The following is a 14,349-nucleotide window of genomic DNA, read 5'->3' as shown; positions in this document are numbered from 1 at the left end:
CGTTGGACTCAGTATTAACCCCTAGACAACTGTAGAGCTTATTTCTGATTGATTATGGTTACACCGGTGTTTTAGATTGAGTTTTGATGATGTATATGATCTGAATGTTTTGTATTAACCATACATGTGCCCTTTTTGAATAAAACGCTTGAAAATAGTAGCATCCGACTCAGCTGATCCATCTATCTTTGCTGGTAAGTTACCTGGTTACGGGGTTTCGTAACAATCTCAAGACATCAGCCAGGAGGTTAAAGTTCGGTCGCAAATGGGTTTTCCAACTGGACAATGACCCTAAGCATACCTCCAAAGTTGTGGCAAAATTGCTTAAGGACAACAAAGTCAAGGTATTGGAGTGGCCACCACAAAGCCCTGACCTCAGTCCAATAGAAAATTTGTGGGCAGAACTGAAAAAGCGTTTGCGAGCAAGGAGGCCTACAAACCTGACTCAGTTACACGAGTTCTGTCTGGAGGAATGGAACAAAATTTTAGCAACTTATTGTGAGAAGCTTGTGGAAGGCGGCCCAAAACGTTTGACCCAAGTTAAACAATTTAAACGCAATGCTACCAAATACTAACAAAGTGTATGTAAACTTCTAACCCACTGGGAATGTGATGAAAGAAATAAAAACTGAAATGCTCCTCAGACAGGATGAAGAGGTCAATACTCCCCAATGCCATTAGGCTTTACAATTCAACCGCCAGGACTTAAGAACTTTTTAAAAGCTATTATTAATGCTTTTTGAGATAGTGATTTAGATGCATATCATATTTTTTACTGAGTTAAGTATTGTATGTAATTAGTTTTGCTACAACAAGTGTATGGGACATTGGAAAAAAGTTGAATTTCCCCATGGGGATGAATAAAGTATCTATCTATCTATCTATCTATCTATCTATCTATCTATCTATCTATCTATCTATCTATCTATCTAATTCATTCTCTCTACTATTATTCTGACATTTCACATTCTTAAAGTAGTGATCCTAACTGACCTAAGACAGGAAATGTTTTCTAGGATTAAATATCAGGAATTGTGAAAAACCGAGTTTAAATGTATTTGGCTAAGGTGTATGTGAACTTCTGACTTCAACTGTATGCCTCTTGTTTATCCAATTTCTCCCCCTAACTAAAGTCCCCCAACTGATGGACATCCTGCACTCTCTCCAACACAACCATATTCTGCCTATAGTTTGGAGACCTGAACTGCACACCCAGTGTGTTCTAATAATTTTTTACATTGCAACTTTTTAATCTATGGCCCAACCTATGAAGGCAAGGATGCTGTAACATTATCTACTTTCGGTTTTCAAGGAACTATAAACTTGAAACTCAAGGTTCTTTTCATCAACATCCCTCAGCACCTTAGCATTTACCGCATATGCCCTACCCCTTATTTTGGATCCAGTTAGTCAGTGCACCTTGAATTCCATGTGTCTTAATCTTGTGCCCAGTCTACCACATGGATCTTGGCAAACACTTTACAAAAATTCATATAGAGACTGCATCTACTGCCATGCCTTCATCAACCTTCTTCGTTATCTCCTCAGAAACACAATTAAATTAGTGAGCAAGGATTTTCTCAAGTATTTCCCCATTTTAAATAAAGAAACCATATTAGATATCCCCCAGTCTCCCAGCACCTCAGCATCTTAACGAAGAAGCAGAAATTTTCCCAATGTCCAACCTATTTCCTCCATTGCTTCCCAACCAAACTGGGCAAGAGCTCATCCAGTTCTGTCCATCTTGTGCATCTACTTACTTTTAACTATTCCATGATGTCTAACAAATCCGCAGTAAGGCATACTCTTGAATATCCATGTACCCTTCCCTGAACTTACCATCTTTTAGGGATATAGCAGTGAAAACAGCACTGTGCAAAAGTCTTAGGTGCACTAGCTGTATATATGTACCTAAGACTTTTGCACAGTACTCTATTTGTCAATGTGGAGTGGAAAGCAAGTTTGTAATTCTGGCGGGAGTAAAGGATATTGAGAATGGTGAGTGTGGAGCATTGCTAGATGGGTGTGGGACAGGTGGCAGAGAAGGAGTGCCAGAGGCGGGTTAGTGTTGATACAGACACACCCAGCCCTGAGACACCAGACAAGGTAATTTGATTTCAAACAATCGGTTTATTGAGAATGTGTCTCTGTTGCTTCCCACTCCCTCCTCTCTCCCTTCCCCTTTTCCCAACCATGGTACACCTCTCCCTGCCCCTTTCCCACTATCAATCCACAATTTAAAAACATCATATCAGAATCAGGTTTATCATTACTCACAAATGTCATGAATTTTTTTTTGTGGCAGTAGTACAGTGCAATGCATAAAATTTCTACAGTACTGTGCAAAAGTGTAAGGGCTTGCACTCAGTGTCAGCAAGATGGGTGTATTGATAGTGGACTTCAGGAAGGAGAAGTCAGGCGAACTTCTCCCTGTCTTCATCGAGAGTCAGCAGTGAAAAGGGTGAGCAGCATCAAGTTCCTGGCTGTCAATATCTCAGAGGATCCATTTTGGGTTCAACATGTTAATGCAATTCCAAAGAAAGCATGTCAGCAGCTATTTGTTATTATGAGTTTGAGGAGGTTTGGTATGTCACCAAAGACTCTGGCAAGTTTCTACAGATTTACCGTGGAAAACATTCTGACTGGTTGCATCATTGTCTGATATGGAGGCTCCAACGCACAAGTCTGAAAAAGGCTGTGGAGGGTTGTAGACTTAGCCAACTCCATCACAGGTACAAGCCAACCCACCATCAAGAAAATCTTCAGAAGGCAGTACATCAAGAAGGAAGCATTCATTATTAAGGAATCTCACCATCCAGGATATGATGTCTTCTCATTACTATCATCAGACAGGAGGTACAGGAGCCTGAAGACACGTTCAATATTTTAGGAACAGCTTCTTCCCCTCTGCTATCAGATTTCTGAATGGTTCATGACCTATTTGTCTTTTGCATTTTTTTTATTTTAGATGTCATAAATTCTTTTTATGTCTTGAATTGCACTGCTGCCACAAAATAAATTTCACAACATATGTCTGTGATAATAAACATGATTCTGATTCCTTTATGTCCTTCTCCAAGGGTGAATGCAGATTAAAAGTATTAATTTAGGATCTCGCTCACATTGCTCACCATTTTAGTGGCTTAACCCCTCCTTCCCTGGCTGTCCTCTCATTTGTGGTATACTTATACAACACCTGTCATTGATTCTGTCAATGGAATCTTCAGGGAAGCTCATTTCATAACCTTCTAATATAAGTATAGGCTGTTAAATGGCTGTTAAATATATCTATTTGCTGCTATATTTTATTGATTTAAAAGCATTGTTTATCTTGATGTGTGAAGAATACAAGACAGGATAATTAAGATGGACTAAAATTCAACAAAGCAAACAATAAAGAGATAAGGGGTAAGGTGTAAGAGAGGCATTTAGTGGAATAAGAATGGTGGCTGTCTATTTTTTTTGGATCGAGAGATTGATTTTTAAAAAATTAGCATCTTTTTATAAAATTTTGGAAGCTTGGCTGAATATAATATTAGTATTTTTAGCAAATGTTTGTCCATATTTGCAAATTATTTTGTTCTTTTCTCATGGCTCCTTTGCATTTAAGTACTTCATTTATTTGTTAATGTGAACTTTTTTTGCTCAGGGTGTCATTGGCAAAACAAAAGCTTTTAGAAGCAGTTAAAATGAAGCGATTGTGAGCAGTTTTACGGTTTATTTCAACGTAATGCCCTTTAAGCAAAATGTTCTTTCAAATTAACTTGAACTATAAAGTTGGTTAAAACTTTTTTCTGTTGATGAATGTATTGTTCAGCTGCTGGATAAATGTCACATTAATTTGTTTTTTTTTTCATTCTTCCTGCAGGTGACAGATAAATCGGTGAAAACATTTGCAGAACATTGTCCTCTGCTGCAGTATGTGGGTTTTATGGGCTGCTCTGTCACATCCCAAGGGGTCATTCACCTCACTAGGGTAAGTGGTGGGATAACAACCATTTATTATAAATCTCTATAATTACTGCTAAATCTGTAACCATATTTCTGAATAAACATGAAGTTAGACATGAGGACAGAAATAACATTTCTCTTGCACTCCACTTTTCTAAGGTGTGTTTGGACTACTATAAAATGAAAACTTGATGAAATATCTTTGAAGGATTTACGTCTGGATTATGCATGCAATAGGGTACATAAATGATATCCTGAAATATTTCAAAATTATTGTGGAGAATGCATCCAAGTTCTCCACTTCTATACTTATTTAAATGTGAAGTTTCTATCTATTGAAAAAAAATGGAAAGGAAGGTTTTTAAGGGAAAAAAAGCATGAACTGAATTCTGAATGATTAATTTTAATTAACTGAATAACACTGCAATGCAGTGCTAAATAAGGACTAAATAAGAAAAAGCCTAGTCGAGAGTCATAGTGTTGAGGCTCTTTGGCCTCCCCATGTCCATTGTACTATCTGCTTTGATCCCATTTACCTGCATGATATCCATAGCCTTTTAAACCTGGTGATATTCTTTTTGCATGCTCTTAAAGTATCTGTCTCTAGCACCTCTTCAAGCACACATTCCAGACTCTTGCTTTCCCCATTGTGGAACAAAAATCTACTCCCTAGAGTCCCTCTAATCCTCTTACTTTTCATCTTAAATCTAAACCCGCTTGCTCTAGACATTCCCACTGTAGGACAAAGGTTTTAAGTATTTTCCCCATCTATACTTCTGTCAGAGTCCCCCTCAATTTCTGGCTTCAGGGAAAGCAAATCCAGCCTGTTCGGTCACTCTTTTTGAAAATGCTCCAGTCCAGGCGATGTCCTTGTGGATCTCCCCTATACTCTGTCCAGCACAATCACATTCATTCTATGGTGTGGCAACCAGAAATGCATTCCATACTCCAGCTGTAGCCAAACCAACATGTGGAACAGAACATCCAGGCTCTCATTCTGTGCCACCTTCATTCATATGGAATCTTTCATGGCTGCTGGATGTCCTAACACATTTCAGAACTGATAACATATTTTTGAAATTGAAGATGGAACCAACTTCCACCCAGTTTGTTTCAAATGCTTAGGAAAAAAGCACTCTCAGTAGATTAATGAGGAAAGAGACAAAATAAAACTTGATTGAAAATCATAACAAAAGAAAAATCTTGCAGTATTCCTGGTGAAGGGAGAAAATAGAAAGAATTTTAAATGATATTACTACAAAGAGGAGTATGGAAAAATGCTACAAAGATTATCAAAATCAAATAGCAGTAATTTTACAATTTTATTAGAAGATAAATGATGGAAAGGAGGTCTGTGAACTCTTCCTAAACTGGTAACAGGTAAATTTTAAACAAAAATGAGGAAATGGCAGGTATATTTTAATTATTTTATTATTTATATGGAAGGAACAGTGATAGCAGGTTTGATATACTAACCAGCGAATTATCAATCAGATAGCTTACAGTGAATGAATTTTATAAAGATTTTAATAGATCCAAAAAGGGTGGTTTTAATTTTGCTTGATCAACTGATTTTTTCAAAAATGGATGGATTTTTTGTACTGTGGTTTAAGAAAGTACTTAATTTAAGAAACCATCAATTGAAACTATAGACGAGTTGTTGGCATGGATGAGAAACTTATATGTATGACAGAAGACAAAGACCATAGGTTAAGTGATTGAGGAGCCTGTAAGGATTCATTTAAGTACTTAAAATATTCATTTATGAACAGCTTAGATAATAGAGATCTATAAATGGTCAAAGTAGGAAGCCATGTGTAGACAAGTTTTGATTGGCATTATAGTACTCAGAGACATTGTGGTCCAGAGGGCTTATTCCCATACTGTACTTTTGCATGCTGTACTGTTTATTTTTTAATAACATAGAAATCTTCCATTGAAAGTTCAGATTAAAATACAGCTATGAGAATTTAACATGGCCAAACGAATGTTACTATATGCAGGAGTTACTAGAACAGCATGAGAAATCTAAAATAAGTCATTTCACTAACACCAGAGATTCTGCAAATGCTGGGAATCCAGAGCAACACTTCTTCAGTACTGCAGTGGAATGTCAGCATAGATTTTTAAACTCAAATCCCTGGAGTGGGAATTGAACATGGAATCTAAGAGGCTCAAGTTCAACATTTGAACCGACATTTCTTTTGTCATCCACAGCTTTGTTACAGAGGAAAAGATATTCTATTTTGGCCTTATAAGATCTAAAAGTCCACTGGCACTTCTCACATTAAACTTCACTTTTATTTTCTCACTTGATTGTTATTTATTACTGATGTTGCAAAGCATCAATATGTCTTTAGTTCAGTTGCAAAAGAACCAACTAATTAAAAGTAAATATATTTACCATCTCTGTTCCATGGTAAAACTTTCTTTCCTGTTAGTGGCAGTCTTCGAAGAATCAAGGTAATCCTCACATTCTGAAAATAGCAAAGAGGAGACTGTCAGTTCTACAATGGTGTGAGTCCATTGTGTCTTGGTTCTAATGGGACTTGTGTCTAATTCATAATAACTTGATTGCAGATCAGTTATCTGGATTCAGCAGGCAGTGGGATATTGCTTCTTTAGGACATCTTACATTAAGCTCTGCAGATTACCTCCTCCAGGCTATTTATTATAAATGTATTGTGTGCTCTGCTTTTTATTCCCCCAGTTGTTTTAAAAACTAATAATTTTTCTTCTTCTTTCTTCCTGTCATTGCATGACACTGAGTGCCACTTAAGAATTCACAAAGGCAGCCTTAGGTTGTTGAAGAAATAAAATCTATCCTGTTTCATCAACACACTATACTGTGTATCCACATGGTCTGGTAAAGTGGCTTGCTAGGGATAAATTTCACAAAATGGGTTTGTTCCTTTTATTAAGTGTTTTCCTCAGTCTGTGATTTGTTAAAGTTGCTGCAAAAAGTCCCTATGATTCTAACAAGTAGAGCAAGCTAGATGGGGGGAGGGGGTGAAAAATGATCAATTGTCTATAATTGAAAACGTACATGCAATGTGTATTTCTTGATCAATGGCTTTTTTTTTACAAGACAAATTCTTTATAGCCTTCAGCTTCAAATAATTAGTTTTGGATTTATCATTATCACTTTTAGATATAAGCTGTTAACATTCCATTTTCTCACAAATTATTATGCTGTAGAGTGGTATAAAATCAATGATTGCAACTGTAATTTTATATAACTTTGTTGTGAGTATCCAAAGTGTTGTATATTGTACAATACTGTGGGAAGTTAGAGAAGAAATTACAGGAGTCCTGGCTAAGATACACTCAGTGGCCATTATTTTAGGTACAGGAATGGAACCGGATGTGGTTTTCTGCTGCTGTAGTCCATACACTTCAAGGTTTGCGTATTCAAAGATACCCTTCTGCAACACCACTGTTGTAACATTTGGTTATTTGAGTTATTGTTGTCTTGCTTTCAGCTAGAACCAGTCTAGCCATTCTCCTCTGATCTAGAGTCATAGGGGTCATGCAATACTCACGCAGAAATCGGCCCTTTGACCTATCAAATCTATGCATAACCATTAATTTGCTTAGTCCCACTGAACCGCAATCAGACCGTAGCTCTGCATACCCCTCCCATCCATGTACCTATCCAAATTTCAATTATATGTTGCAAATGATCCCACATCCATCACTTGCACTGGCAGCTCATTACACACCTTCACCACAACATGAGTGAAAAAGTTCTCTGTTATGTTCCCCTTAAATATTTCACCTTTCACCCTTAGCCCATGTCCTCTAGTTTATTCTCACACATTCTCAGTGGAAATTGCCTGCTTGCATTTATACTCTCTATAGCCCTCATATTTTGAATACTGTACCTCTACCAAATTTCCCCTCAATCTCCTGTGTTTTAGGGAATAAAATCCTAAACTATTCAGCCTTTCCCTATAAATCCGGTCCTCAAGTCACAGCAACATCCTTGTAAATTTTCTCTGCACTCTTTCTTTAAAACCAACAGAAGGCAACTAAGAAAGTCATTCAGAAGCTAAAGATGGAACACAAAAGCAAGCTAGCCAATAATATTAAAGAGGATACCAAAAGTTTTTTTAGATACATAAAGTTTTAAAAAAGAGGCAGAAGTGGATATCAGACCGCTGGAAAACAATGCTGGAGAGCTAGTAAAGGGGGACAACAAAATGGCTGACGAACTGAATAAGTATTTTGCATCAGCTTCACTGTGGAAGACACTAGCAGTGGTGGTGGAAGTTCCAGGTTAGGGGGCATGAAGTATGTGAAGTTACCATAATTAGAGAGAAGGTGCTTGAAAGGACTGAAGGCAGGTAAGTCATCTGGACCAGATGGTATACACCCAAGAGTTCTGAAAGAGCTGGCTGAATGAGATCATAGAAGCATTAGTAATGATCTTTCAAGAATTACTGGTTTCTGGAATGGTTCCGGAAGACTAGAAAATTGTAAATGTCAATCCACTCTTCAAGAAGGGAGAGAGGTAGTAGAAAGGAAACTATAGGCCAGTCGGTCTGAACTCAGTAGTTGGAAAAATGTTGGAGTCGATTATTAGGGATGAGGACTCAGGTTACTAGGAAGCACTTGATAAAATAGGTCGTAGTCAGTATTTTTCCTCAAGGGAAAATGTTGCCTGACAAATCTGTTGGAATTCTTTGAAGAAATAAAGAAGGATAGACGAAGGAGAATCGGTTGATGTTGTGTACTTGAATTTTCAGAAGGTCATTGACAGGGTGGCACACATGAAGCTGCTTAACAAGCTGCAAGTCCAGGGTATTACAGGAAAGATTCAAGCATGGATAAAGCAGTGGCTGATTGGAAGAGGCAAAGAGTGGGAATAAAGGGAGCCTTTTCTGGCTGGCTGCTAGTGACTACTGGTGTTCCACAGGGTTCTCTGTTGGGACTGATTCCTTTTACGCTATATGTCAATGATTTGGATAATGGAATTGATGGTTTTGTTGAAAAGTTTGCAGACGATATGAAAGTAGGTGGAGGTGCAGGTAGTTTTGAGGAAGTAAAGCCACTAGAAGGGCAAATAAATGGCAGATGAAATACAGTATTGGGAAGTGTATGGTCATACACATTGGTAGAGGAAATGAAAGTGTTGACTAATTTCTAAATAGAGAGAAAATACAAAAAACTGAGGTGCAAAGGGACATGGGAGTCCTTGTGTAGGATTCTCAAAAGGTTAACTTTCAGGTTGAGTCTGTGGTGAGGAAAGGCAAATGCAATGTTAGCATTAATTTCAAGATGACTAGAATATAAAAGCAAGGATGCAATGTTGATCAGTCTTGGCCTAAATGGTGAGGCCTCACTTGTAGTATTGTGAGCAGTTTTGGGCTCCTTATTGTAGAAACTGGAGAAGGTTCAAAGGAGATTCACGAAAATGATTCCAGGATTGAGTGGCTTGTCATATGAAGAACATTTGCTCCCCTTGGGCTTGTATTTACTGGAATTCAAAAGAATGATGGGTGACCTAATAGAAACTATCGACTAGTGAAAGGTCTTGATAAAGTGGGTGTGGAGAGCATGTTTCCTATGGTGAGATAGTTTAAGACCAGAGAATATAGCCTCAGAAAATAGGGGCGTCCTTTTAGAATGGAGATGAGGAGAAAATTCTTTAGCCAGAGGGTGGTGATTGTGTGGAATTCCTTGCCGCAGACGGCTGTGGAAGCCAAGTCTTTATGCATACTTAAGGCAGAGGTTGATAGATTCTTGATTGGTCAGGGCATGAAAGGATACAGGGAGAAAACAGGAGATTGGGGCTGAGAGGAAAATTGGGTCAGCCATGATGAAATGGCAGAGCAGACTTGATGAACTAAATGGCCTAATTCTGCTCCTATATCTTATGGTCTTTCAATCTTATTTCCATCTTTCCTGTAGGAAGGTGACCAAAACTTCACACAGTACTCCAAATTAGGTCTCACTAATGTCTTATATAATTTCAACATATTATCCCAACTTCTGTACGCAGTTCATTAACTTATGAAGACCAATGTGCCAAAAGCTTTCTTTACCATCCTATCTACCTGTGATGCCACTTTAAAAAAATTATGGATCTTTATTTCCAGATCAAACTGTTCTACTGCACTCCTCAGTGCCCTACTGCTCATACTGTAAGACCTACCCCGATTGGTGCTCAAGTTTGGCTGCATTAAATTCCATCTGCCATTTTTAGCTCATATTTCCAGATCCAGATCCCATTTCAGGCTTTCATAGTCCTCTTCGCTGTCTACTACAACAGTTTACTACTACAGTTTAGCACATTATCATCCAGATTGTTGATATATAGTGACAAACAACAACGGACTCAGCACTGATCTCTGTGACACACTATTAGTTACCAGCTTCGAGTCAGAGAGGCAACCATCTGCAACCCTCTCTGGCTTCCCTTGTGAAGCCAATGGTACATAGAAACATATAAAACCTACAGCACAATACAGGCCCTTTGGCCCACAATGCTGTGCCGAACATGTACTTATTTTAGAAATTACCCAGGTTACCCATAGCCCTCTTTTTTTTTCTAAGCTTCATGTACCTATCCAGGAGTCTCTTAAAGGACCCTGTCATATCCGCCTCCACCATCGTTGCCGGCAGTCCATTCCATGCATTCACCACCCTCTGTGTAAAAAACTTGCCCCAATATCTCCTCTGTACCTACTTTCAAGCACCTTAAAGCTGTGCCCTCTCATGTTAGTCATTTCAGCCCTGGGAAAAAGCTTCTGACTATCCACACAACCAATGACTCTCATAATCTTATACATGTCTATCAGGTCACCCCTCATCCTCCATTGCTCCAAGGAGGAAAGGCTAAGTTTACTCAACCTATTCTCATTAGGCATGCATCTCAATCCAGACAACAACCTTGTAAATCTCCTCTGCACCCTTTCTATAGTGTCCATATCCTTCCTGTAGTGAGGTGACCAGAACTGAGCACAGTACTCCAAGTCGGGTCTGACCAGGGTCCTATTAAGTTGTAACATTACCTCTGGGCTCTTAAACTCAATCCTGCGGTTGATGAAGCCCAATAAACTGTATGTCTTCTTAACCACAGAGTCAACCTGTGTAGCAGCTTTGAGTGTCCTATGGACTCGGACCCCAAGATCCCTCTGATCCTCCACACTGCCAAGAGTCTTACCATTAATACTATATTCTGCCATCATATTTGACCTACCAAAATGAACCACCTCACACTTTTCCGGGTTGAACTTCATCTGACCCTTCTCAGCCCAGTTTTGAAACCTATCGATGTCCTTTGTCTAACCCGGTTTACTGTCACATCTTGAATGCCAAATAACTGAACCTTCTTGACCAACCTCCCATGCGTGACCTTGTCAACGGCCTTGCTAAAGCCCATGTAGACATCCATTGCCTTACCTTCATCACCTATCCTGGTAACTTTCTTGAAAAACTCTACAAGATTGGTTAGACACAACTTACTACACTCAAAGCCATATTGACTATCCCTATCAATCCATGTATTACAAATATTTATATGTCTATTACCTTAGAATACCTTTCAATAACTTCCCTACTATTGATGTCAAGCTCACTGGGCCTAAAATTATCTGGTCTGTTCTTACTGGATGGAGGGTAGAGAGGTTAGTACAGTTGGTATGGGTAAATAAAGGCTTTTGATAAGGTTCTGCATGGTAAGCTGGTTTGGAAAGTTAGATCACATGAGATACAAGGAGAACTAGCTGATTAGATACACAGTTAGCCTGATGTTGTTGGCCATGGCCGATTTAAAATATGGAAGAAAACATTGAACTCAAATGGGTCAAGGACAATAGAAGCAGGAGGTTATGAATCAGTGAGTCATAAGTGGTTGGTAAGTTGATGGAGAAAATCCTGAGAGGCAGGATTTATGAACATTTGGAGAGGCATAATATGATTAGGAATAGTCAGCATGGCTATGTCCAAGGCAGATCATGCCTTATGAACCTGATTGAATTTTTTGAGGATGTGACTAAACACATTGAAGGTAGAGCTGTAGATGTAGTGTATATGGATTTCAGCAAAGCATTTGGTAAGATACCCATGCAAGGCTTATTGAGAAAGTAAGGAGGCATAGGATCCAAGGGGACATTGCTTTGTGGATCCAGAATTCGCTTGCCCACAGAAGGTAAAGTATGGTGTAGACGGGTCATATTCTGCATGGAGGTTGGTCACCAATGGTGTGCCTCAGGGATCTGTTCTGGGGCCTATGCTCCCTTTAAGCTGTGCGTGTGTGAGTGCACACCCAAGTTTTCCAACCAGTGCACAAAGGAAATTAATGTGTGCACAAAAGGTTAGTTACCTAAAATAATGTAGTAATTAATAATTATACTTACTGAAAATAATTTGTTAGCCAATTGTTTCTGATAACTAGTTAGTTGGTTTTTCAAATACCACAATGCACGTCACTAATTTACGTCACCTCACCTTTCCTGTTCTGATTTGTACAGCTGCATCACAGCGGCTGCCATCTTTGGCAGACAGTGTTCATATCGTAAAGTTTACAAAGATCTGTTTCAAATCCTGTAGATAGCTTACTAATTTTTTATTGAAAAAATGTTTCGTGGAGTGACAAAGTTAAAGTTTTGGTAAGCCAACAATGTGAAGAAAACGTCACAGTAGATACAAGTTTGCTGCTGACTTTTATAAATAGTCTTTGTGTTCATTTAGAAGAAAGTTTTCCTGAAGATGAGGTACAAGAATGGTCAGCTTTTGATTTCTCCACAATTGCAGATTGTGACTTTACATTTGGTGATGAACAAGTTAATGCCTTATGTCTAAAATATCATGATTTTCTAGCTGAAAATCATGTAATAGTTAGACAGTTTAATGATTTCAGATTTTCCGTACAAGAAAAAAATAAATCTAAACTGATTTCAAACTTTGCTCAAATGGTGGCATTTGTACTTCAAAATGAACAGTTTTGCAACGTTGCTCAGTTGATGGACATATGGGGAACATTTCTTTCATCTAGTGCGGACTGTGAGCGAGGTTTTAGCCTAATGAATCAACTCAAAAACAAGCTGAGAAACTGTTTAGGTGAATGCCATTTGGATATGTTAATGAGTATCAAAAGCTATCAATTGGATGGAAGTTCTATTAGTCGAGATAGAGTTTGCAAAGAATGGGTAAATGCCAAAGACAGTAGAGAGTAAAAGTAAAATATGTATGTTATTTTGTTGTTATTCTGTGCAGTTTTATGTCAAATATTTTGTAAACCTACGTAAACTGTGCCATGTGTGCATTCAGTGCACACATACTTTTGTCACAGGAAAAAAATTTGCGCAACGTAAGATTTTTGCACATACTGACTACTAAAAATTAGAGGGAACATTGTCTGGGACCCCTTCTCTTTGTGATTTTTATAAATTACCTGGATGAGGAAGTGGAAGGATGGGTTAGTAAAGTTGCTATGGACACAAAGGTTTGGATGTTGTGGATATTGTGGAGGGCTGTCAAAGGTTACAGCTGGACATCGATAGGATGCAAAACTGGGCTGAGAAGTGGCAGATGTAGTTCAACACAGATAAGTGTGAGGTGATTCATTTTAGTAAGTCAAATATGATGGCAGAATATAGCATTAATGGCAAGACTCTTGGCAGTGTGGAGGATCAGAGGGATCTTGGGGTCTGAATCCATAGGATGCTCAAAGCTGCTGCACAGGTTGACTGTGTGGTTAAGAAGGCATATGGTGCATTGGCCTTCATCAACCATGGGATTGAGTTCAAGAGCCAAGAGATTATGTTACAGCTGTATAGGACCCCCACATTGGATTACTGTGCTCCGTTCTGGTCATCTCACTACAGGAAGGATGTGGAAGCCATAGAAAGAGTGCAGAGGAGATTTACAAGGATGTTGCCTGGATTAGGGAGCATGCCTAATGAGAATAAGTTGAGTGAACTTGGCCTTTCCTCCTTAGAGCAACAGAGGATGAAGGGTGACCTGATAGAGGTGTATAAGATGATGAGATGCATTGTTCGTGTGGATAGTCAGAGGTTTTTTCCCAGGGTTGAAATGGCTAACACGTGAGGGCACAGTTTTAAGGTGCTTGGAGGTAGGTACAGAGGAGATGTCAGGGGTAAGTTTTTTATGCTGAGGGTGGTGAGTGTGCTGGCGACGGTGCTGGAGGCAGATACAATAGGGTCTTTTAAGAGACTCCTGGATAGGTACATGGAGCTTAGAAAAATAGAGGGCTATGGATAACCTTAGCTAATTTCTGAAGTAAGTACATGTTCGGCACAGCACTGTGGGCCGAAGGGCTTGTATTGGGCTCTAGGTTTTCTATGTTTCTGGACAGCTCAATTGTCTCTGGTCCTGCCATGTGCTTGGAGATGGAGAATACCATTTTGTGGAACTGTTTTACACTGCTTT

General features: G+C 38.8%; 1 protein-coding gene across 2 annotated transcripts in view; it reads left to right on the top strand.

Annotated features, from left to right (window-relative positions):
* The window catches only part of fbxl17 (F-box and leucine-rich repeat protein 17), a 684,991-nt gene that overhangs the window by 225,940 nt on the left and 444,702 nt on the right, over nucleotides 1-14,349 (top strand). For both annotated transcript variants that reach the window (XM_073068092.1, XM_073068101.1), the window contains exon 6: nucleotides 3,869-3,976. In XM_073068092.1, coding sequence (XP_072924193.1) covers nucleotides 3,869-3,976 — 108 coding nt within the window. The remainder of the gene's footprint in view (nucleotides 1-3,868; nucleotides 3,977-14,349) is intronic.

The sequence above is a fragment of the Hemitrygon akajei genome, chromosome 2, assembly GCF_048418815.1.
Source record: "Hemitrygon akajei chromosome 2, sHemAka1.3, whole genome shotgun sequence".
In the NCBI taxonomy this organism is placed as follows: Eukaryota; Metazoa; Chordata; class Chondrichthyes; order Myliobatiformes; family Dasyatidae; genus Hemitrygon; species Hemitrygon akajei.
Note: the sequence above shows the minus strand (reverse complement) of the source record. Positions and strands in the feature narration are given on the sequence as shown.